Genomic DNA, 23,077 nt, shown 5'->3' on the forward strand with positions numbered 1-23,077 from the left:
TGTCATTATTTTAATTGTCTGCTTTAAACACCAAGTCAAAAAACCATTGAAAATGAATTTTATACACTTCAAACACATAATCTATGAACACTAAAATTGATTTGTTGAATCATAAACACATACTTGCTTATGAGCAAGAACTTAGATAATTTCCTGGATAGACGGATATCTTTTTATTTAAAATCAGCCAAACCAGAGGTTTCAAGCTTTTTTATTAATTTGCAAATAACTTTTGAGTTAACATTAATATTCAGTGCCATTCAGGACCCTACTGGTCAAGAATCATCTGAATAAAAGACATCATGCATTCATCCATTCATTCATGCATCTACTAAATGAATGCCTTGTAAATGCAAGGCACTGTGACAGATCCAATGAGGGAACTTAAACAACTAGTTAACTAACCTTAAGGAGTTCACACTCTCACTAGAAGATACAATACATATATCAAGGGTATGAGGTAAGGCAGAAATGAGAAGTGTTACAAGCAGTCTGGGGAGGTATGGATATAAGGCCATGGGAGTTCCAAGGGCAGACTTGGCAGGTTATTTTATCTGGGAAGAAGTATTAGAGGAAGCTTTAAAAAAGTCACCTTTGAACCTGAATGTAAAAAAAATGTATCTGAAGAACAAGGAAGTGGGGAGAGGAAGGCATTTCTAATTGGTGGAACTATTAGAAAAGATATGGATGAGAAAAATAGGAAGCATATCCAGGGACCAGTTGGTAGTTTAGTTTTGCTCAAGTGCAAGGGTGATCAGTGGGGGTAAAGGTGGCAACACAGGCTGGCAACAATGAATGACCGTGGCTGTTGTCGCTCATTTGAGCTTGAAGTCTCAGCCATTTCTCTTGGCACTAGGAAGAAAATGGTGTTTTCAAACCAAAAGTGAAACAAAAGAGTAGCATAGGGAGAGGATGTACTTAATGAATGGTGGGTACTAGAGGGAAATAGCTGGTCAGAGAATGAGAATACAAGACTGAAGGACAGAGCTGGAGACAGATTTAAGAGTCATGGGCATGAGGTGACAGTGGAAGCTATAGGACTGTTCAGGAGAAAGGAGAGAAAGGGGTTAAATTTTTTAGCAGGGCCCTCAGTACCCCTGTATCACCTGGCACCAAAGTATTTAATGACTTTAGTGATGAACAATAAAACAGTAGAATCACAAACATATTTGAAAGCCCTTTCATCCTTGTTAAGTATCCCTCCCCTAACACATGGCATTGAAATGGGATTAAATGAGAGGGTTAGAGTTCTGCTGTTCAAAACAGTCACAAAAGACTAATGTTTTTTATAAACGTTTTCAGCAACATCTTAGACAAAACAAACTTTTATCAGCTTTCTCTCTGCGAGCATGCTGATGTTAAGCTGGGAGAACTGAACATACTTTCTGTTTGCCAAATGCATAGTACATTCTCTGCACTTCCAGCACTGTAGGCCCAAAGTGTTTCTAAAGAAACTTTACCTTTGTTCAAGTTGTTTAATGGTAGCAGCCATCTGATTGGTCTTCTCTTCCAAGCGACTGTTTAGTTCACTTTTCTGTTTTACTCCTAAGTCTGAACTCTGTTATGGAAAAGAATTATGAGTGATGTATACACAACATAAAATCCTGAAAAAAATCTCACATGCCTTTTGAACCTAATGGTATGTGGGAAATAGAGAAATAGAAATGCTCATATATTTGGGAACTATTTAATTCCCAAGTGTAGAAGAAACAAAAAGCAATGTTTAAAATTAGTAGTGTTATATGCATCTTTTTCACAAAAATCAACACCAGAAGGTTCATCAATTTAGCATATTCCAGTATAAAAGCTAATAGAATATATAACTCAGTTGGTAGGTTAGACTGCAGAATAGAAATTATCTCACAATCTGGAAAGTGGCCATGGCAATGGTCAGATTCCTAAAGTGGTTTACGAGCAGCTAGCCTCAAAATGAGATGCAGCTCTTTCTTCTGGTATTTAAAGTGTGATTCTAAACAAGAGGGGCAAAGGAAAGCCCTGGGATTTTAGAGAACAGTGAGTCGGTTCCTGTTTCCTTCACCTGCAGCTTAAAGGCAAGTTCGTGTTTGAGAGCCCTGAGGTCATCCAGCTGCTGCCGCAGACACACCAGGGCATCCTGCTTCTCGCAGACGTCCTTCTCCAGCATCTTCATGGCCAGCTCCATCTCCTGCCTCATGCTGATCTGGATCTCCAGTTCTTTCTCAACATCCTGCCCCAAAGGTAAAGGAAGTGCTTACTCTCTCTCATCTATGCACAAACCAAAAAATTCCACAGGAAAAGGTACACCAAACTCTTAGGTCTGAATATTCTGACAAAATAGCTATAAGCTCTCATTCAATGCAGAGACGTTAATGACAAGAATAATTAGGATAATTACAATAACATTTACTCGGTAATTTACAAATCTGAAGGGCTTAATAGGCCAAAGGTAGTGCTATTTAATATGTCTAAAATACACACACACATAAATAAATAAATAAATAAATAAATAAAATACACACATACCTGAGGTACTTCATCAGATATTAAGATAGACAACTGATGTCATGTCTTATTATATAAATATATATATATACTAGTGAACATATATATTTATATACCGTTATAGTAGCCAGTACAAAATAAAGCAGTTGTAATTCTCTTCAATTTGGATATTGTTGACATATTCAAGAGCCCAAGAAATAAAAAAGATACTGTGGGTTCCCAGGGTAACATTCAATTACTGTGAATAGTCAATATGGCTAACTTAATTTTTAGATTCACTTAACATGAGCCTCTTTTTGTTCCAACCATTATTACTGTAACATTATTCGGATGATCAAAGCTATAAACTCCTGAGGTTCTTCTGCATTCAGGCTATCCCAAGGCACAGCTAGGACCTTGCCTACTTGCTTTGTTTCTTTCCTTATTTATTTATTTACTCACTTAAATATATTTTATTGATTTTTTGCAGAGAGGAAGGGAGAGGGATAGAGAGTTAGAAATATCAATGAGAGAGAAACATCAATCAGCTGTCTCCTGCACATCTCCTACTGGGGATGTGCCCACAACCAAGGTACATGCCCTTGACCGGAATCAAACCTGGGACCCTTCAGTCCACAGGCTGATGCTCTATTCACTGAGCCAAACCGGTTACGGCTTCTTTCCTTTTTTAACATTTATCTTATTGTGACATAAGGATGTGGAAAATTTTGTGTACAATTTTTATCACATGCTGCTTAACTGAGGCACTCCTCTAACATGGTTAGCACGACAGAAATTGGATTAGACTGCTTTTTATAAAGTTGCCATATATTATTTGTAGGAGCTTCTCTGTAGAAAGTATTTTGAGATCCAATTCACAAACACATAGAAGGAAAATGATAATTATTTCAAGGATGTCAAAACAGTATTATTTTCTCAGAAAATCTGAAATTCTGTTTTATACACTATTAGTGTATAAGGCTCACTCCTTATTTTCAGCCTTTTCCTTATTGTTAGAGACACTACTGGGGTGGTGGTGGTAGATTCTTTTGTTTGTCATACTATCTAAATTGCAGGAAGAATTAATATATTAATACCAGGGGTGTATTAGTACACTAATACTTGGATAAAATGCAGTTCAAGAATATTACTCCTTATTATACATTCTCATATGTATTTTTTTCATAATACATATGAGTCTCAAAATATTTTAAGACTAACACTGATGACGCATCTTTCTATTTATGTATAAGAACAAGAATAAATTAGAAGTAACAGCTAAAAATAAAAGAATACAATTCTACATTAATGGCTCTTAGTGATGAGGCGAGAAGCTGCCCCCTCCAAGGAGACATATCAGAATCTTCACAGGAGTGATGACTGAGGTGGGGAGAAGGGAGTGCTGAGTTTATAAAGTAGTTACTATATACCTAATGTTTTTGCAATACAAACTATAAAAGCAAGTAAATAAAGATTGCAAAATCTTATTTGCAGTTGAGAATACTCAGAAAATGGACTGAGAAAGCATTATAGAGAATATGGATTAACAAGAGTGAGAAACAGTTTATAGGATGCATAAAAATGTGTCAGTACACTGCTGCTATTCCTGGTCTTGGTCTAAGACAAACCCTAAGCAAGCTGTTACATTCTGCCAGTCTTCTGAATTATCAGAATGTAAATGAAGTTTACCAGTCGTAATTGTGTCTCCTCCTTTAAATGCTTTCTTGCTTCACTTAGTGCTTGCCCTTCTGAAGTTCTGTCTTGCTTAGGAGCCTTGAAATGATAAAACAGTACATTTTTAAGGATAAAGAATTTATATAGTTAGCTAACACCAGCACTCCTATTTATTAAGAGAAAATGATCAAACCTAAGCAGATACAACAATGAATAAAGACAACAAAGAAATTGAAGAGGGTTAGTAACTTACAAATTCTTAAGCTGAATTGAGGATTTCTTTCTATTTTGTTTAAAGTCTTTAGATAGTTTACCAAACCAAGTAGTAGAAGTTTTAAAAATCAGCCTCTAAAAACAAAACAGTATTCACTGTCAACTATGAATTGGGCCAAATGTTCAATTGGGAATATATTCCTTCTCCAGAGATCTTACATCTGGTATCTCTAACCATCCAGAGATATCACAGCTAAAAGTAAGGAAGTCATCAAAAAATTCTTCTGATCGGTCACAGTTTTTTTCACAAAGTTCACGCATTAAAGTCAAAAGTTACTCTTAGAAAATGAGTTTGTTCCTCATTCAGCCTAGTTACTTTTTAGGAACCATTTTAATAACTGGATGTTTGGGTTCCTAGGTCACAGGTTAGAAGCATGAGGATACAAGGGAACAGGAAGACCTTTCTAGAGATAGCAATACTACCAGCAGTATGAAGAAATGCCAACAAAATCATGACAGACAGAAAATTACACCCACAGCCATCTGGGAATATTTAGGTACAGGTGCTAGAAGCTCTATCAACCTCGACAGCTCCCTACAGTAGCACCACTATAATTTAGTGCAGAATTGCCAATGTGGATAGTTCTGATCTTCAGTTATCAATGAGCTAAACCTGTTACATTACATCCTCTACTTAAGAAGGCTTATAATTGTACAATATATAAAAGGCTTGCAACATATCTGTTTAGACATATATAAAAACTTTGATACTTTATGAAATTAAGTTATTTAGAAGGTTCATTAACAAAGAAACTCTTTCCCAGTGGTATCATATAAACACTTCTTACAAACCAGTAAAATGGTCTAAAACAATGGTACATTTAATATAGCAAATCTAACACTTAAACACAGCACAAATCTTTAGTACATAAAAACAAGAAACTGAATTAGACTGTTTCAGATGTAGATGGAGGTGAAGCGAAGGAGCATCTGTAAAAGGAGCACCACCCTCCCCTAACCTTCACTGTTCCCCAGTTTTGCGTGAAGCCGCAGTAAAAACAGTTTGATATTATGTGAATGCTTGTTGCTTACACACACTCCTCTAGAGGCTCCCCCACCAACACTGACACTCTCTTCAGGAATATTTTATAAATCTAGTAAGATTACCTTCCGATTGGATTCCAGTATGTAGGAGCTTTCCTCTTTAACTCGCTCCATTTCTTCTTGCAAGGTAATAATCCTATTGTTTGCAACTGCAAGCTGTTGATAAAATTAGAAAAAAATAATCTTTTATCTTTCTTTTATTAACCAGGATAGGAGAATTCATGATCTGCTAGGCCATGATTTTTCAGGATTAGCTATTCTTAGAAGAAAAGAAAGCTATTTATAACCCCATTAAAATGTCCTTACAAGGAACTTAGAAGAAATATTTTGAAAGTAGCTTAGATTCAAATTTAAAATATTTCCTTTTGCTGCTCTTTGTGTAAACTTTATTTCAGTACCAAAATGTTAATATCATTTACCATAAGGGTGTCCTCATGGATAATTTATATTAATTACAACACCCATTTCTAAAGCATTTAAGAGGTCACCTCATGCCTTGGGATCCATCTTATGAATCCACCATTAGACTTTTTACAAGAGTAAAGAAATGAGCTCCTAAGTTCTTGAAGATGCCATTAAGCACTTAAGAGAGTTTTCATTTCAGCACCTAAAAAGATAAGGTGATGTAATTAGCAGAATGCAGCTAAGGGGAAACACTGTTATCCTCATTTTGCAGGCGGGAAAAGCCCAGTGGGAACACTTTATCCTTTTCGGTACCTACTGACCTGTATTCTCCACAGAGAAAGTGAAGGGGTCTAAATGAGGCTGGGAACGGAAATGGGCAGACTCCTCTTGGCCAGGCCTGGACCGCTTTTTACTATCTCTGCACTGGCAGTGGGGCAGGTTCTGTTTGGTTCCTGTTCTAACACGTGAGGACAGGGGAGCTAGGCTCAGGCATGCTTTCTAGAGGCAAGTCTGGAAGCCCATTTCTCCGTCTGCTTCATGACCTGATGGAGCATGAAGAAGTAACTCTGGTCTAGAGCCAAGTGCACCCTCAGACAGCTTCTGCCAAGGTCTCAGCATCAGAGAAAATGTTAGGAGATGATGACTGCAGATCCAAATGTGCTTTCTAAATCCGCTGCACAACAGAGTGCATGTTTATATACCGTTACCTGCTTAATTCTTCTCATTTTGTTATGTTGGCTCAGAACTCAGGAGGCAAAAAGTCTGTTTTTTTACTTTTAACACTTGTCCTCTTAAATCCAAAATAGATGGACATGAGAAAAGGCAGGCCTCATTAGCTTTCTCTGCTCTTTATTAAGCGTATACACAATGCTTACCTCTCTCTATGTTAAACGTTCAAAGTTTCAAGAAAAGAAATCTTATTGGTAAAACAATTAAGTCAATGAATAAATAAATTACTATATTTAGTAAAATAAATCTAGATCAGGAGGACAATCTTGTGACTGAGGGAATAAAATTAACAAGTATGTTTATACTAAGTGCCTGTGATGTGTCAGGCATTGGTCTAGGCCCTTATGTATTAAATCATTTAATCTGCACAAAAATCTTATTGTTCTTATCATCCCCATTTTACAGATAAGCTAACCAAGGAATAGAATAGAGGCTTAAGTAATTTGCCCAGGATTAGAAAGCCAGAGTTGGGACATGAACTCAAGTAGTCTAGCTCTAGAGCGCATGCTTAGTTGTTATGCTACAGTGCCTCAATATAATAGCAGTAGAATCACAGTACCGAATTTCTGTGCAGAATATTTTGAAAGCCTGGTGGGATCAAATTCTAAAGGCCATATCCATAAATTAGAGTTTTAATATAATTTAAGAATCTGTACTAAAAAATGAAGCCCACAGAGCTGAGTAATAAGGAGGTGTTATTTTTTAAAAAATTAAATTTATTCGGATAACACTGGTTCATGAAACCATACAGGTTTCATGTGTACAACTCAACAAAACATCATGTGCACACTGCATCGTGAATAAGAAAGGTGTTTTAAAGTTGTAACAATGAAAATGTTTGTCCTGGAAAAAAAAGATTAAACAGCATTTCTTAGTTACTATTTTAACTTGGTTTTATTGAAATTATATTTACCCCACTGCAGAATAGTTAGAAACAGAGAAGGTAAAAAAGTCTTTGCCACCTGGAAAATTTTATTTAAGGTTTTAAAAAGAAACATCTATTGCCACTGGGGGGTGGAAGGGGTGGTGGGAAATGTAGCTTAGACTTTGGTAGGTTAGGGAAAAATATATTAATCAGAAGTGAAACATGAACTTATTTTTCTCTTTTTATTTAGGGACTTTACTAAAAGTTTTCATATATGTATTCTTATCTGATCTCTAGAGAAATTGTGAGGCTGAAAGAGGAAGTGTAAATACTCTCATCTGCTAGCGAGGGAACTGCGCCTTTGGAAGTCAAGTGACTGACTTGTGCAGCAGCACATGACATGCGGCATGTCATGTAAGCAGGGGTCACTGGTCTTCTGACCAGTGCTCTTTGTGTTATCTACTCACCACCCATGGAGAAGATCAGGCCCGTGAAGGTGGGGAGCTGCCAATCTGGCACACATAAATCAATGCCTGGCACATACGAATCTTTGTCTATCTCTAGCACCGAAAATGTTTGCTGAATGAATAAATGGTGAATATCAGGCTATATGCTAAACATGAACTCTAGGCTAGTTCAGACAAAACAAAAGAAAGCAAGATATTTGATCAGCCTAGGTTCTAGGCCAGTAGTCCAACTGTACAACTGAGACCCCTGACATAAGCCAGCTGGCCATTCTTAACCACAACAAAGAGTTATGTTCTATATTAGACATTATCTGAAAAGTCAAGTCCTTTATTTCCTTGGCTCCAGGGAAATTACTTGCCACTAATGCACATTACTAAATTCTATAACTCAATCAAAGAATTTCCAAAACACTTACTTCCTCTGTCAGTTTAGTGTTCGATTTTTCAAGTGCATCCACTTTTGCCTGAAGGTTGTTTACAGTAGCACTATCAAGAGAAGAAAAAACATAATGGTTTCTTTTGAGAAATACAACAATATCCTGTACATCCTTTTAAACACCCATCACACTTTTCATTGTAATGCCCATGATTTTTTATAGACTTGCAAGCTCCAAGATAACTTACATGGGAAGCTATGTCTTAGCAGCTTCATCACTGGCACTGAAGTTTGTTTTTAATAAGGACTGGTTGAATGAAATAAAAGAATAAATGCACTATACAGTAGACTTTAAGTTTTACTTCTGTATAGGGTACCCCAAAAAATGTATACACGCTTATAGCTGATAGCTCAATGTTTCTTTCTTTTTAGATTTAACCCACAGGAATTAATAATTATTCAAAGTGCGTATACATTTTTTGGAAACCATGTATAATAATAGGCTGCATGAATTAAATGCTTACCACACACCAAACACTCTTCAAATGATTTTACTTGCATCATTTCATTTACTCCTTTCCACTACTCTATGCATTAGGTATCCCCAATTACAGAGAGAAACTAAGGCATGGAAAGAGGAAATTAATAGTGTCACACTTATATTTCATTGTCAATTATAACCATACCTTTGCTTAACTAACATCTCCATAGTTCACTGTAATCATTATTAGCTCTTACATTGAGTTTGCACTTAAATTGAGTTTTCTAGCTGGAACCAAGACAATATAAATTGATATTGATATAATCACATTATGGTCTTTATTTAAATTAAAATGATTATTTCATAAGGAAAACTATAAATAAGATAATAATAGATATGTTAATTCTCCTTAATTATTTGACAGTTTTTAGAATAGGGATGGGAAACCTTTTTTCTGCCAAGAGCCATTTGGATATTTATAACATCATTCACGGGCCATTCAAAATTACCAACTTAAAAATTAGTCTGCTATATTTGGTCAAACATTTAATTAACACACCTCTAATGCCTTGGCATGGCCAGACCAAATGATTTCACGGGCCTTATATGGCTCGCAGGCCTTATATAGCCCTCAAGCCAGATGTTCCCCATCCCTGCTTTAGAACATAAATGTACTACTTGAGAAAACAAAGAAATTTTTGTCTTATCTCCTCAGTGGAGAGAAGACTGTTTCAAGTTCTGGAGAGTTCTGAAAAATACTTAGTGAGTACTTGGTAAATTAATGGTAATGATGGTGAAGACAGGGTAAATTAATACTATCAATTTAATATATAAGTGAGAAATACAAGGGACCAATGAGATATGATTAATCTAAAGATACTAAAGCAATGAGTAGTTTACTCAAGATTAGTCCTGAAATATGTGGTTGGATCAAAAGGGCCAATTTCAACTGTAAACAGTAGGTACTCAAGTCATAATTTCATTCATTGTTGTTTTGATGCTGTAGGAACTTAACTCCTATTTATGTCAATTAGCATATGGTAAAACTGGTTTTGTTATACATTGTTTTGCTTAAAGTCACAGAACCTATCTATCAATGATGTTAAATGAGGACTTACCATATATCACATATTTAAGAATCTTAACAATGTATGTATTTAATCACTAGAAGTATAATTACATACTAATCTTATTACTGCCTTTCACTAAAGGTCACCAAAACAATTAAATGCCATTTCTCCAGTGTCTAGCTAAGTGGCTGGCAAGCAGGAATTCTACATACATTTGTTCAGTATTATCTCAATTTATCCTCACTGCTCACCAGTTTACCCTTCCCTTCCCTTGTAACAAACACCCCAGTAAAGTAATAATATTTATTCATTCTTTACTTCAGATGTCTGTTGAGTTCTTCTACATAGTTTTTCTGATCCAGAATTGCAGTAATCTGGCCATCTCTGGAGGAAAAGGGGGAGAGAGAAAATAGAAATAAAATAAATAATGTTAGAAATATCAAGATCCCCATTCCCCCAGTCTTTTCATAAAACATAGAAAGGAAATTGTGGCATAGATACTCAATCAGAAGACAGACCTGATGTATAATCCCCTCGACATCAACAAGAAAGACTTGAAGGTTAAAAAAATTAAAAGACACGCAAAACTCCATATTAATAAAGCCCTTGTTATAGCTTACACACATCATAACTTAGGTAATAGATATAACATTACAATCTGTCAGAGGTATTTAAAGAATAAACATTTTCTTCTCTCAGCTGACAGATTTTTTTAGCTTCACTAGTTTTATAACAATTTTCCATTTGTTGTAGGAATTGAATTAAGCTTCCTCTGGTGTAATAGTTGTTCTCAAAGGATATATATTTGCCTTTAAATGTCATTTGAATTTCAAAATGAATGGTATAAAAAGGTTTTCATAAAGATCAAGGGTTTATTATCACATGAAAAAATAAAGTGTGAAAAGGGAGGTTTACTTTTCAAACCAACTCATCTATAACAGGCAAAATTAAACAGCTAGACTTTTCAACTGAAGGTAAAATCAAGGTCACAGACCTCTACAACTACTTAACAAGCCATATAATCTTAGCTCAATGTCCAAGGTTGAAAACTTCAAAATAATTATGCTTTCAACTGCTAAATTTATAAAAGGCATAAGGTGTGCTTTTGATCTCCAATTTCTTAGTAGTATATGAATCTTTTAAAAAAACTTTTTATTGTGAAATAATTATAGATTTACAAAAGTTGTAAAAGTAGCACAGTTCCCATATACTCCCCTTTAATATTAACATTTTACACAACCCCACGATGCATATTTAATATTGTAAATTTTAAGCAAACCGAGAATGTAATCCTTCTCATCAAGAAAGACCATATTTTCAAACACTATCTGAAGAGATGGAGCATTGGGCTCATCTTATAAAATTTTTCATTCTGTTTTCCCCTGAACCACACAGCAGGAAAATCACTTTGATTACAACCCCTTTTAGGGTTTAGCAGACACAACAGACAGTTTTGGCAAGATGCTATTAAAGCTAACCACTAGAAATTCTTCGGCAAGTCTGATAAAAAGTAGTATTGTTGTAAACTTTAAATATTATCAAAGAACATTAAATAAGAAAGAAACCTAATTTTCTTTGTACATACCCTTCACTACCTTTACTGCTGTTCCCATCCTTGAGGTACATTGAAAAGTCTATAACTCCAACCTACAGAGAGAATTTTCAGAATTTAATATAAAATTAGATTTTTTTTCTCCAAGGCATAACACATCTCATTCTAGATACTCAAAACAGTTATATAGTCATGACAATTACTAAAAATTTTAAATGACATTTTAATGTTTACTTTTATTATAATCAAGAATTGATAAGGGCTCTAAGTAAAGACTCAGGTTAAGTCAATAGGACTAGAAGCCCAGATAAGACTAAGAAAGTTAACAGAATACTTAATATGAATTTGAGGTTTAAAATTTCTCTTTTGTTTATTTCAAGTATTCTGCTACAGAACCACTATGTTCACTTTTAGAAATAACTTTTAAAATTATAGTTACAATAATAATGTGTATCCCCTTTAGAAGTTTTAGAAAATACAGATAAGCAAAAGGAATAATACAAGACACCCACAGTCCCAACCAACTGAAGATGATCACTGTGACATTCTGGTATCTATTCTTCCACATTTTCATTGGTGTATGTCTACATTTTTCAAGATTGCTATTTTATCATTCAGCTTATTTCTTTTTTAAAATCCACATCAAAATATCATACTTCCTGTTCTCTATTTTCTCAGTGTAAAATGTAACAGAAATTCACTGTAGTATTTCATACAGAAGGGGTGAGAGAGAGAGTCATAGTGAAAGCAGCAGGTTTACTTATTGGGCAATGAATTTGTGCCAGGCCCTGTAAGTACATTATATGTACTCACTCCTTTATTCCTCACAATATCACTATGAAACAGAGACTGCATTTCTTATCCCCATATTACAGATAAGGAATCTGAAGCACCAAGAAACTTTGTAACTACAAAATATATTCAGCTAGAAAATGAAGCTGGAATCTCAACATAAACAGTTTGGGTTCAGAGCCTTCACTCTTAACTACCATGTTAAACTTACTTTTAGTATTTAGCCTGTGTATATACTTTAGCCTGTATATGTATATTTTAGCCTGTATATGTATATTTTAGCCTGCGCAAAATATTTTTAACAGGGATCACAGTCAAAATAAGAATTTGAAAAACATTTAGAATGCATAAATGAGCCAAGTTGGAAGGTAAAAAACTAATTTCTCTCTCTCTCTCTCTCTCATACACACACCTAAAAAACTAATTTTTTATATGCACATCAAAATGAAAGGAAATCATATATGTATGACTTAAAGAATTTCCCTTAATTTGGTTGGTATAATCTGATCAGTCCAAATTCTGAGATAAGAGAACTCAGAGTGACACACTTGGTAACTGAGTACTTTTTCATACCTGAGAGTCCAAATCTTCTCCTTTCATACAGAAATTGGCATCAATGACATTCAGACCCACCAAAAGACCAGCAATTATGGCTCCTTCTTCTTCCATCATGAGCGCATTTGGTTCATAGAATTCGCTGTAAGAGAGATTCATGGAATGTTCTATTGTAATAAAACCTCAAGAACCAATGATGTAATCATGAGACAAGGAGGGAAACACTTGCCTCATGGTTGAATGTAGTCATTTATGATAATAGCAAAAGAGTGAAAAAATGGATTGGATACTTTATTTAGAAGATAGATGCATGAGGAGACTCTAGATAATAAATAGTCCAGCTGAAAGAAAAGTGATCAGAATGGTATTTTCATTGAAATGAGTATTCATGCTTTTCTCACGTATTTGTACTTGTGAACAGAAATTCATTTTAATGTAGATCGGTTTACCCATTTTTTTCCCCTCTATATGTAGAAATTTTTGTCTTCTTATGTCTTCTTCCAAAAATTTTATTGTTCTCTTTCTCATTTTATCTATGATCCATCTAGAGAAACGTTTTTATGTGTGTTGTATTGGGATTTAATATTACATGTCAATTTCCTGTCTTATTGAACCTAGGTGCATGCCAAGGTGTCAAAAGCCCTTCCTGGCCCTAGCTGGTTTGGCTCAGTGGATAGAGCGTTGGCCTGCGGACTGAAGGGTCCCGGGTTCGATTCCAGTCAAGGGCACATGCCTGGGTTGTGGGCTCGATCCCCAGTGGGGGATGTGTAGGAGGCAGCTGATCAATAATTCTATCTCATCATTGATGTTTCTATCTCTCTCTCCCTCGCTTCCTCTCTGAAATCAATAAAATTATATTTAAAAAAAAAAACCGCTTCCTGTTTTCTGGAGGTGTTAAGTTTTGGACTGCCCTGCAAAGCCATATATATGCCACAGTGACAGACAATACATGTATGTAAAAACACTTATTCCTGAGTATGTGTGTGTGAGGTGTGGGAGAAGGTATCAGTTGAACTATGTGGAATTGTTATGAACCATTTGTTTCTTATGTACAAAAATGATAAATTTTATATAATTTGACCTTATATGATGAAGAATGTAGCAAAATCCAACAAGATGTTCATACCTGAGAAGTTCCTTTTTATTGATCAAAGCTTTCATATATTCTGAAAGTTTCTTTTGCATTAATGCCAATCGAAGCCAGGCTCTTCCTCTGCCTACTGGTGTCCTATAATACAGAAACCAGACAACTGAAAGTAGCAGAAATAGGGATCACAGTGGGACAGATTCACTTACTCTTGCTAGTGGTCCCCCAGCAGAACATGCACAATGAGGTGCTTCTCACAACTTCTCCTATGAGATCCTTTGTGAGGGTTAGAGGGACCCAGAGGGTATGTTTGGGACAAATGCTCTGGTGAAGAATTAATTACTGAATGAGACCACCATCTGAAGGCAAGACCTCTGGGAGGCTCAATTGAAAATGTTCCATCAGATTAGTACTAGTAGAGCTTCATAAATTTAGTATGGATCATATCGGTACCCAAATAATAATAATGTGGACACAGGCCACTTAGACTTCCATCTGATTATAATTAAACCAATCTAATACTCTTTTTCAAGTTCTAAGGTAGGTTCCGGGTGTCAGTTCCTGAGGTTCACTTGACAACTGTTTTAATCTTGGTTTTCAAACTCCATCAAACACATTCTTTTTCTTAAGTCAAGTCCAGTATGCCACCTCCCTTGATCTAATTTCTTGAAATTCACTAATTTCAACAAGTGCATTAAAAGTAAATAAGAACATGTTTGGTATTTGAACATGAAGACAATCTCTCTCAGATTAATAATAACAATTACCCCTCAGACATACTTCTCTTAATATTTTACATTTCCAGTTCTCTCAAAACAGTGCCTATTTGTAGCAACAGTATGCATTTTAGATAGTTATGAAATAAATTATCATGATCATCATTATCTTAGTCCCACTCTTCAAGGGGATAGTTAGTAAGAATGTTTCCCCTGACAAACAGAATCCAACCTTACACTTACTTAAGTCCAGGAAGATCTTTAACACTTGCTGTTATCTCTGCAGCTTCCGGAACAAGCTTTTCTACCAGTTCTAGAGGCCCCCAGAAGGATTTATTTTGTCCAAGAAAAGTTTTCTTAGCTATAAGGATATAAAATCATAGCAGTATTTTAATATTCTTTACAACATAAACATGCCCTCAACACACAAACATACACTTCCCATCTATTCAATGCTCTTTTTTGGGAACAAATCCTAAATCGCCAGATATTTCTGAAATTATTCATGCTTTCAGAATCTGTAACATTTTATGAAAATCAAAATCTCCTACTTTCCAAGACTTAGTCCTTCCTCTTTCAGGAAGAATTTGTGGACTAGCTCTATAATATAACAAGACATTTTAATACTTAAAGTATTATTACTATATTTGATACTTTAATAGTACTTAAAGCTGTGCGATATAATGAAGAAACCGGTACAATAGGGAAGAATATATACTCTAGAAACAGGTATCAAATATTGGGGAGGTATGAGAAGCCAAGGTGAACAGGACCAGGTCCTGTGTTAAAAAGCTTGTGGTTAAGTGGGAGAAGCATGGAAGCAGAGTCAGAAGACCTAGTTCTAGCACATGCTCCGCCCCACTCACTGTGGGACTACGGGAAGGTCACATCCCATTCCAGTCCCTTCTGCAACCTGTCAAACACAACTGCCAGGCTGGACTTGATACTTGTAAGGGCCCTTCCAGCTCTAGCATTTAATGATCTGTGTTTTCTAAGCCCTGTAAGTCCTTGAAGTCAACCATATGCCTGCATCCATATAAAATGCATTCCAGTGGATTAATATTAATTCAAGCCTCTTATTCTTTGACTCCACAAAGAATGCTTTTCTTCTTGAATGTGTATTGTTAGGAAGCAGCTGACTGCACATTGGCACACTGAGGCCATGCCTACCTTTTAAGCCGTGTTTCAGGCAGTGCTCCATCACCACGAAGAACTGCTGGAGAGGTGCGTAGTCAGAGTCCAGTGTTCTCCCCAGGTTCAGAGCTGATTCAATCAAACCCTTAATACTCAGCTTGGCCATGTTCATCAGGTTCATGCGTTCATTAGCCATGAGATAATTCGGATCTGCAGCCAAAGGAGATGAAAATGATGTCTGGTTACTGGAAATAGTGCATTTTAAAATTCACTATAATTCCACGGTGTTGATTTTTGCATTGATGGTGCAAAAGAAATGGTGGATAAAACTGTTATTGTCTTGGCAAGAATCAAGGCAGTAGCAACAAATTATACTATTAGTTATTGTAGTCTTCTCTGTCATATACTTGTTGTTAAAAAAAAAATAGTCAGTTTCCCTTAGGAATATCCTTGATGAAACAGTAAAAATTATTTTATCAAATTTTGAACTTTGAATACAGTCTTTTCATATTTTCCCTACTGACTCTGCCACCACCCTAACCTGGGCGCCCATCGCAGCACGCTATTCCACAACTTTCACTGGTCTGCTTCCGCTCTTGCCCTGTCCCCCTTATTTTCTACACAATTTGTGAAGTGCTTTAAAAAAAAAAAAAAACAATGAGAAAAAAGTAAAGTACTTAAAGTTTGTTCCAAATATACTATTTGCATTATTAGTATTAATACTAATTATCATTATTTAAACTAAGCATTATTAAATAAACTAAAAATAATTAACATTATTAGTGCAATGCAGTATTAGAACTTAATCAATCTGCAAATTTTTAAAGACTCAGAATAGAGTGTGTGGCTCTCATCAACCAGACAGATAAACTATGTGAGGAAAGGGACTAACTACCATATTTTATCAACAGAATCCAGAACAATCCAGACTTTATTCACTGGTGTGTATTCTGTGTCAGGTACTGTGGGCTGCTTCTTACAATTTTGGTCTCAGTTCTTCCTTACAACATGCTTACAATAATGCAAATAGTATATTTGGAACAAACTTTAAGTACTTTACTTCTTTCTCATTGGTTTTATTTTTTAAAGCACTTCACAAATTGTGTGCAGAATAAGGGGGACAGGGCGAGAGCAGTTACCAACAGCACCAATTTTCAAGAAGGAGAATGAGGCCTCGGGAGTACAGGGGCTGGCCCTGTGGACAGCTGGTAATAGATGACAGAACCAGAGTGCAGATCCCGTTTCCCCAACTCCAACCCTGTGCTCATGACCACTATTATCCACTTACCCATGAATCAATGACTGCAAACAATACTTATCCTTCTCTCCTGCTGACCATTCTTTTACATGATTATCTTATTTAATTCTTACGACTATCATTTAAGTAGTATCCCTTCTTTTCAGGTGGTAAAGCAGGCCCTTAACAGTTAAGTGGTCCAAGGCCAAAGTTCATAGGTGGCAGAATTTGGACCTGGATCTGATAAGAAAGTTAATACTCTTTCCACTATACATATCCCCAAATAGCAATTATACCAAATTTCTATAAAAGGCTTAAAGACCTATGAAATATTTTAACTCTTCTTAGGAAGACAAAAAGTACTGATAAATCCTGATAAATCTATACAAACAAGGCACAACACAAAACAGACATTACTTTATTTAAATTGTCCCAAGCAATTTTTTTTACACAATGTTTTTTTTTCTTCACACAATGTTTTCAATTATATCTGCTTTCACAGTTAAATGAGCAGAATCAAATAGTCAAATTCTAAGCTAATCTCCATTAAGTTTAAGGACTTACTGTAGGTTTATAATTCCAACTATACAAATTGTGGTTTACTGTAGTGTTTTCTATGGTAATACTTTCATTTTTAAATTGATTTCAGAGAGGCAGGGGGAGGGAGAAAGAGATAGAAACATCAATGATGAGAGACAATCATTGATTGGCTGCCTCCTGCATGTCTCTTATTGAGGATCAAGCCTGCAACCCAGGCATATGCCCTCACCAGAATCTAACCGTAACCTCCTGGTTCACAGGTTGACACTTGACCACTGAGTCTCGCTGGCTGGGCAGTAATACTTTTAGAGAATACTTTATTATGAAAGTCAGAATTGGTATATATTGCCATGCCTTAAATGTGACTCTCTTTGTTAGGGTAGGTCAAATTGTCAAGAATAGAATAAGCTCACAGGGGACACAAAAGTATTAAAAAAACACTATCCCCTGAAAAACAGCTGTGAAGAACAAATGCATTAGATATTAATTTCCAACATTGTTACAGCACTTATGGTAGCATTTCTGACCCATAATTAGTGGTGAAAGAAACAGAGCAGGGGTGAGTGGGTATGCATGAATGGTTGTGGACAGCTACCGGATTCTCCATTTAATACCTCCCAACAGACAGCAAGAAAATGGGGTTGAAGTTGGCCATAGGGAACCATTTCCTCTGCCTCAAGCTGTAGGCCATTCAGTCAGGGAGCTAATAACAAAATTAAACAATGCTGCTAGTCAAAGCATATACTACTCTGATTCCAACCTAGTGAGAACCAGTCAACATGGGGAGAGCTGGATTGGGAGTATGTACAAAACACTATGCTTTAAGACTTTTTTTCCCAGAAAGAGTGATAGATTTCTATCAGCTCCTTTACATTGCCTCATCTCATTCTTCTTGTAATCATAGCAGAAATGTTCAAGACATCTGGTTGAGGTCTGGGGTGCATAAACTGCAGAAAGATGGAACTAGTGCCTAGAGAAATAAAATTCCTAATACCTTGGACTCCATTAGTATGGTGCTAGACCCTACCTGAATTAAACTGAATCAAACACAAACAATCTCATTCTTTAGAAAATATTACTCTTAACCTCAGCAATAATTTTGGGCCACAATTTTTTTTTTTTTTTTGTGGGGGTGAGGGTGGGGGTGGGAATGTAGTTGTGTGAATCAAGTTTAGCAGCAACCCGGCCTGTACCCACTGGATGTCAGTAGCACCTTCCAATAATGACAACCAAGAGTGTCTTTAGATCCCCAGATATTGCAGAATGTCTCCTGGGAGACAAAGTCAGGTTCCCTCCCGATTGAGAACTACTGCTCTAAACAAAATTTTAAAAGTCAAACAAAAATCAGGGTAATTTGACAATTATACATAAGAACTCGAATGCATTGCTCATTATTGCTTAAAGCATAAATAAAACTGATTATTATTTAATGTGTATTATCTACATTTTTGTGCTGCGTAGTACATAAGAGTAATGGTCATTACAAATAATTTTAATTATGTTTTCTGGTTAGTACTAAATTAAACTACTGAAAAGAATTAGTACTTAAAAATTAATTATTTTTTATTTTATTATATTGGCTACTAATTATGAATACTAAATCATTAATTTGATTTGTCACAGAATAAGAAATTCTTGATTCAATTAATTTGTTGTCTTGACCGAAGTATAAAATGATTTTGTGGAACTAATATATGCTGTTAAAAAGATGAGAGCATGAAGGGGCTTCTGAGAAGCTGGTAAAGTTGTTTTTTGATATGGATGTTAACTATGTGAAATTGTTGAGTGTGTAAAAATTCAATGAACTGAATACTTATGTGATCTTTTATGTATATTTTATGCTTAGAACTACAGAAAGTTAAATAAAGTTTCATTATATCCCATAGGCCAGAAAATGATTTTTTAAAAATGTATGACTTTCACAATGTCATTAGTCATACTTTTTCTATGAAAAAGTCATTAAAATTTTAATTTTTCACAATATTATCATTTAAGACTATTAATCTCAAAACTGAACTTTTATTCATTCATTCATTTTCTTCAATTAATAGTGAATATAAACTGGGTATTATTTATTATATTTAATGTTGGATAATACAGAAACTGGAGAACAAAACAGGAAAGCTTATAGAAAATACTTGAAATTTTGGGATAAACATTATCACCTTGGACAAGATCAATTTTATTTCAGGACAAGTAAATTAAAATGTTTTTATATTAAACCAAATATAATACTCACTGTATGGAATCAAATGTAAATTTTATACATATTTTTAAGGCTAAGACAGTAGACATGATATTAAGGTAGCATTTCAGGCAGGCTGTAGGTCCAATTCAATTTCCTCTATCATTGATGTACTTCTGTGGAAAAGTTTGAGAAGCACTGCAAACACAGCAATAAGAACACTAACAAAAATATAAATAGGACATTACAGGAATATGCATAGAAAAAAGCTACCTGACCTGGTCCCCTATTTTTTCATTCAAATTTAAGTGAGAGGTATATATATATAAATCCTCAGAGGATGAGGATTTTTTTTAAACTTATGTTTATTCACTCTATAGAATTTTAAGGAAATTAAGAAATATCCATTAACATGGCTATTAACATTGTACTGAGGGTGGAAGATCAATGAAATTAAAGATAAAGAAATTAGCCGAAACTGGATTGGCTCAGTGGATAGAGCGTCGGCCTGCGGACTGAAAGGTCCCAGGTTCGATTCTGGTCAAGGGCATGTACCTGGGTTGCGGGCACATCCCCGGTGGGAGATGTGCAGGAGGCAGCTGATTGATGTCTCTCTCATCGATGTTTCTAACTCTCTATCTCTCTCCCTTCCTCTCTGTAAAAAATCAATAAAATATATTAAAAAAAAAAAGATAAAGAAATTGGAGACATATAAACTTTATGAATGGATCAAATATTATTCTTCTTGCACAATCTGATTTTACACCCACAAAATCAGACAAAAATAAACTAAAATCTCTACAAAAATATAATAATTCACAGTGGTAGCAGAGTACAAAATTAATATATAGAAATCACTAATGTCATATATTTTGCTAACAGAAGATGAGACTTTTGAGTTCAATCTTAAAGGACAGAAAGAAATTAATCAGGCAAGGCAAGGAAAGGAGTAGAGTTGTGAAGGGAGTAGGATGGAAGGAACAGCTTGGGTAAAGGCATAGAAGTATGAAAGAACATGGCATACTAAGAAAAATGAACAAAAAATGTCAAAGGTTTATGATGCATCTAAGTGTTGAGCGATGAGATAAGGGAAAAAGGTAAGGGAGAGACTGCTAAGAACCTAGTCGAAGGAATGTTGATTTTACCTTAAAGTCAGTAAGATTTTAATGTGAGGTGTGATGCCATAGATTTGAAGTTTAGAGAAGCCATTCTAGTAGTCCAGGGGGAGATGAATTAGAAGGGTACAAGAACTGAAAGCTGAGGAGCAAGTGAGGGTCTACTGCAATAGTTGGGGAGAAGCAATGAGAAATGGAAGCAGGCAGAGCAGTAGGTGCTGTGTGGAGAAGAGTGAAGACCCAGGGGTAGAATGTCAGGATTTTACAACAGGATGACCCCTTGGATATGAGGGAAGGAGAAAGAATGGAGAGTAACTTTCACATTTCTAGATCTGGTGATTAGATGAACAGTGGTGGGAATTACTTGGATGAGGAACACAGCAGGGCAGTGGACCTAAAAAAAACTTGTAGAAATGACTGTAGCTACAAAATGAACTATATTACTTGGTTTTCAAATCCAAGTTCAAGAATGTGTGGGTCTTCATTATATCTCTTCAAAACTGCTAATTTCCACATGAAAAAATTGTCATTACTCTTATAGTCATGTGGCTCATTTAGTTAATAGTGATTACAGAAGTGAACCCAAAGTCATAGCTAAGAGTGACAGCGAGTCACACTGTTCTGCAAACCAGAAGAGAATGGCAAAGGATTTGAACAGACATTTCTCCAGAGAAGATATACAAACAGCTAATAAGTACATGTGAAGATGCTCATTAGGGAAAAGTAAATCAAAACCACAATGAGATACAACTTCACAATGGATATAAAAAAAAATCAAAACAAAATAACAAGTGTTGATGAGAATGTGGAGAAATTAGAACCCTGTTGGTAGGAATATAAAATGATGCAACTGTTTTGGAAAACTGCCAGACTGTTTTAAAAGGTTAAACCATAGGTATCATATGATTCTAACAGTTTCACTTTTGGGTATATACCTAAGAGAAATGAAAACGTACATTTATAAAAAACTCATACATGAATGTTCATAGCAACTCTATTCGTAATAGCCAAAAAGTGAAAACAACCCAAATGCCCCTCAACTGATGAATGTGTGGTAGCAGTTACACATGAGCAGAGCAAGGACGATAGGCCAGGTACAGAAGGTCACCAGGGCGGAAAGCCCCAGGTGCCCACCAATGGACAACACTGAGAAAACAAGGACTTCGCCCAAAGGATAACCTTTCTTCCCCTCGCATATCGCTAGTCATAGAGTTTGGACCCCTCAACCTTTCCTCCCTAAACGAATCTAGGCCTCAGTTGCATTTCAGCTCCAGGCCCAGAAAAGCAGCAAAACCAGGCAGGTGATTCGAGGACCAACTGCAGTGACTAATGACCCCCTGCCCTGGCTCCGACCAATCAGTGGAGACCATGACCCTGAAAAGACCTACCTGGAAAGCTGATGAATATTCTATTAAGATCTTCCCCAGGGACTACCCCTGAAATCTCCACCCTTAAAAGTTCTTAGAACGGAGGTCCCAGCACAGGCTCTCCCTCTGGGGAGCATGCCATGCCTTTCCCCATGGTTTCCCCGACAGGCACCATCATATAAACTCTAATGGACTCCCTGAGACTTGCAACCAGAGGAGCAATGGGCAGCGGCAGCTCGTCTGGTGCTAACCCCCTGAACATGTCTCCAAGGCCCCCTTTTCTCTGCTTCCCAGTAAGCTAAAGAGCCCCATCTATGCTCTTAAGTTGCTTCTCTTATGCTATGCTCTTCCTTGTTTTACTGTCCTCAATGTGCTTCTGCTACTGCCAATAAATTCTTGCTTGCTTTGCTGCACTTTGTCTCTATACTGAATTTTTTCCTTCAAGAAGATAAGAACCGAGGTCTCATCGTCTTCCTGGTAACAATTGGATACATAAAATGATACGTACAATGGAATATTATTTAGCAATAACAAAGAATATAGTATTGATATGTGAGGGTCCACAATGAGTTGCCCAAGATGTGCCTCTGTGCTATGCTGATTGTTTTGAGCTAAAGCCAATTTTAGCTGCAGGCTCAAGAGAAACTTCTGCCTCTCCTAATAACCCAAGGTTTTTGCCCTGTGAGGCTGGAAATAGAAATGAAAAGACTGAGTAACTGTTTTGGAGATAAGGGGTAAAATCAGCATGGTTTTGGATACAGGAAAGGATATTTATGTGAAAGCATTCTCAGCATAATTTTCACCAGATCATTATAAATACAAATTAAAATTCAGGGTTGGATAATCACTAGCATAAGAATAGCATTAATTATTAGAAAAGATGCTCTCACCAGGAGATGGTTTAAAGGGAAATAGGTGGACACAGGTTAGTGGCCCAGCCTTTAAAAGATGCC

General features: G+C 35.9%; 1 protein-coding gene across 11 annotated transcripts in view; it reads right to left on the minus strand.

Moving 5' to 3' along the window:
• Nucleotides 1–23,077, minus strand: part of RUFY3 (RUN and FYVE domain containing 3) — a 77,200-nt gene that overhangs the window by 15,351 nt on the left and 38,772 nt on the right. For all 11 annotated transcript variants that reach the window (XM_070395372.1, XM_070395361.1, XM_070395366.1 and 8 more), the window contains 11 exons: nt 15,717–15,890; nt 14,790–14,907; nt 13,870–13,971; nt 12,762–12,885; nt 11,430–11,491; nt 10,163–10,228; nt 8,334–8,403; nt 5,515–5,607; nt 4,150–4,233; nt 2,039–2,206; nt 1,461–1,558 (listed from right to left, as the gene is read on the minus strand). In XM_070395372.1, coding sequence (XP_070251473.1) covers nt 1,461–1,558; nt 2,039–2,206; nt 4,150–4,233; nt 5,515–5,607; nt 8,334–8,403; nt 10,163–10,228; nt 11,430–11,491; nt 12,762–12,885; nt 13,870–13,971; nt 14,790–14,907; nt 15,717–15,890 — 1,159 coding nt within the window. The remainder of the gene's footprint in view (nt 1–1,460; nt 1,559–2,038; nt 2,207–4,149; nt 4,234–5,514; nt 5,608–8,333; nt 8,404–10,162; nt 10,229–11,429; nt 11,492–12,761; nt 12,886–13,869; nt 13,972–14,789; nt 14,908–15,716; nt 15,891–23,077) is intronic.

The sequence above is a fragment of the Myotis yumanensis genome, unplaced genomic scaffold, assembly GCF_028538775.1.
Source record: "Myotis yumanensis isolate MYYU_CA2020_CCGP unplaced genomic scaffold, mMyoYum1.0.hap1 SCAF_1, whole genome shotgun sequence".
NCBI classification, from domain to species: domain Eukaryota; kingdom Metazoa; phylum Chordata; class Mammalia; order Chiroptera; family Vespertilionidae; genus Myotis; species Myotis yumanensis.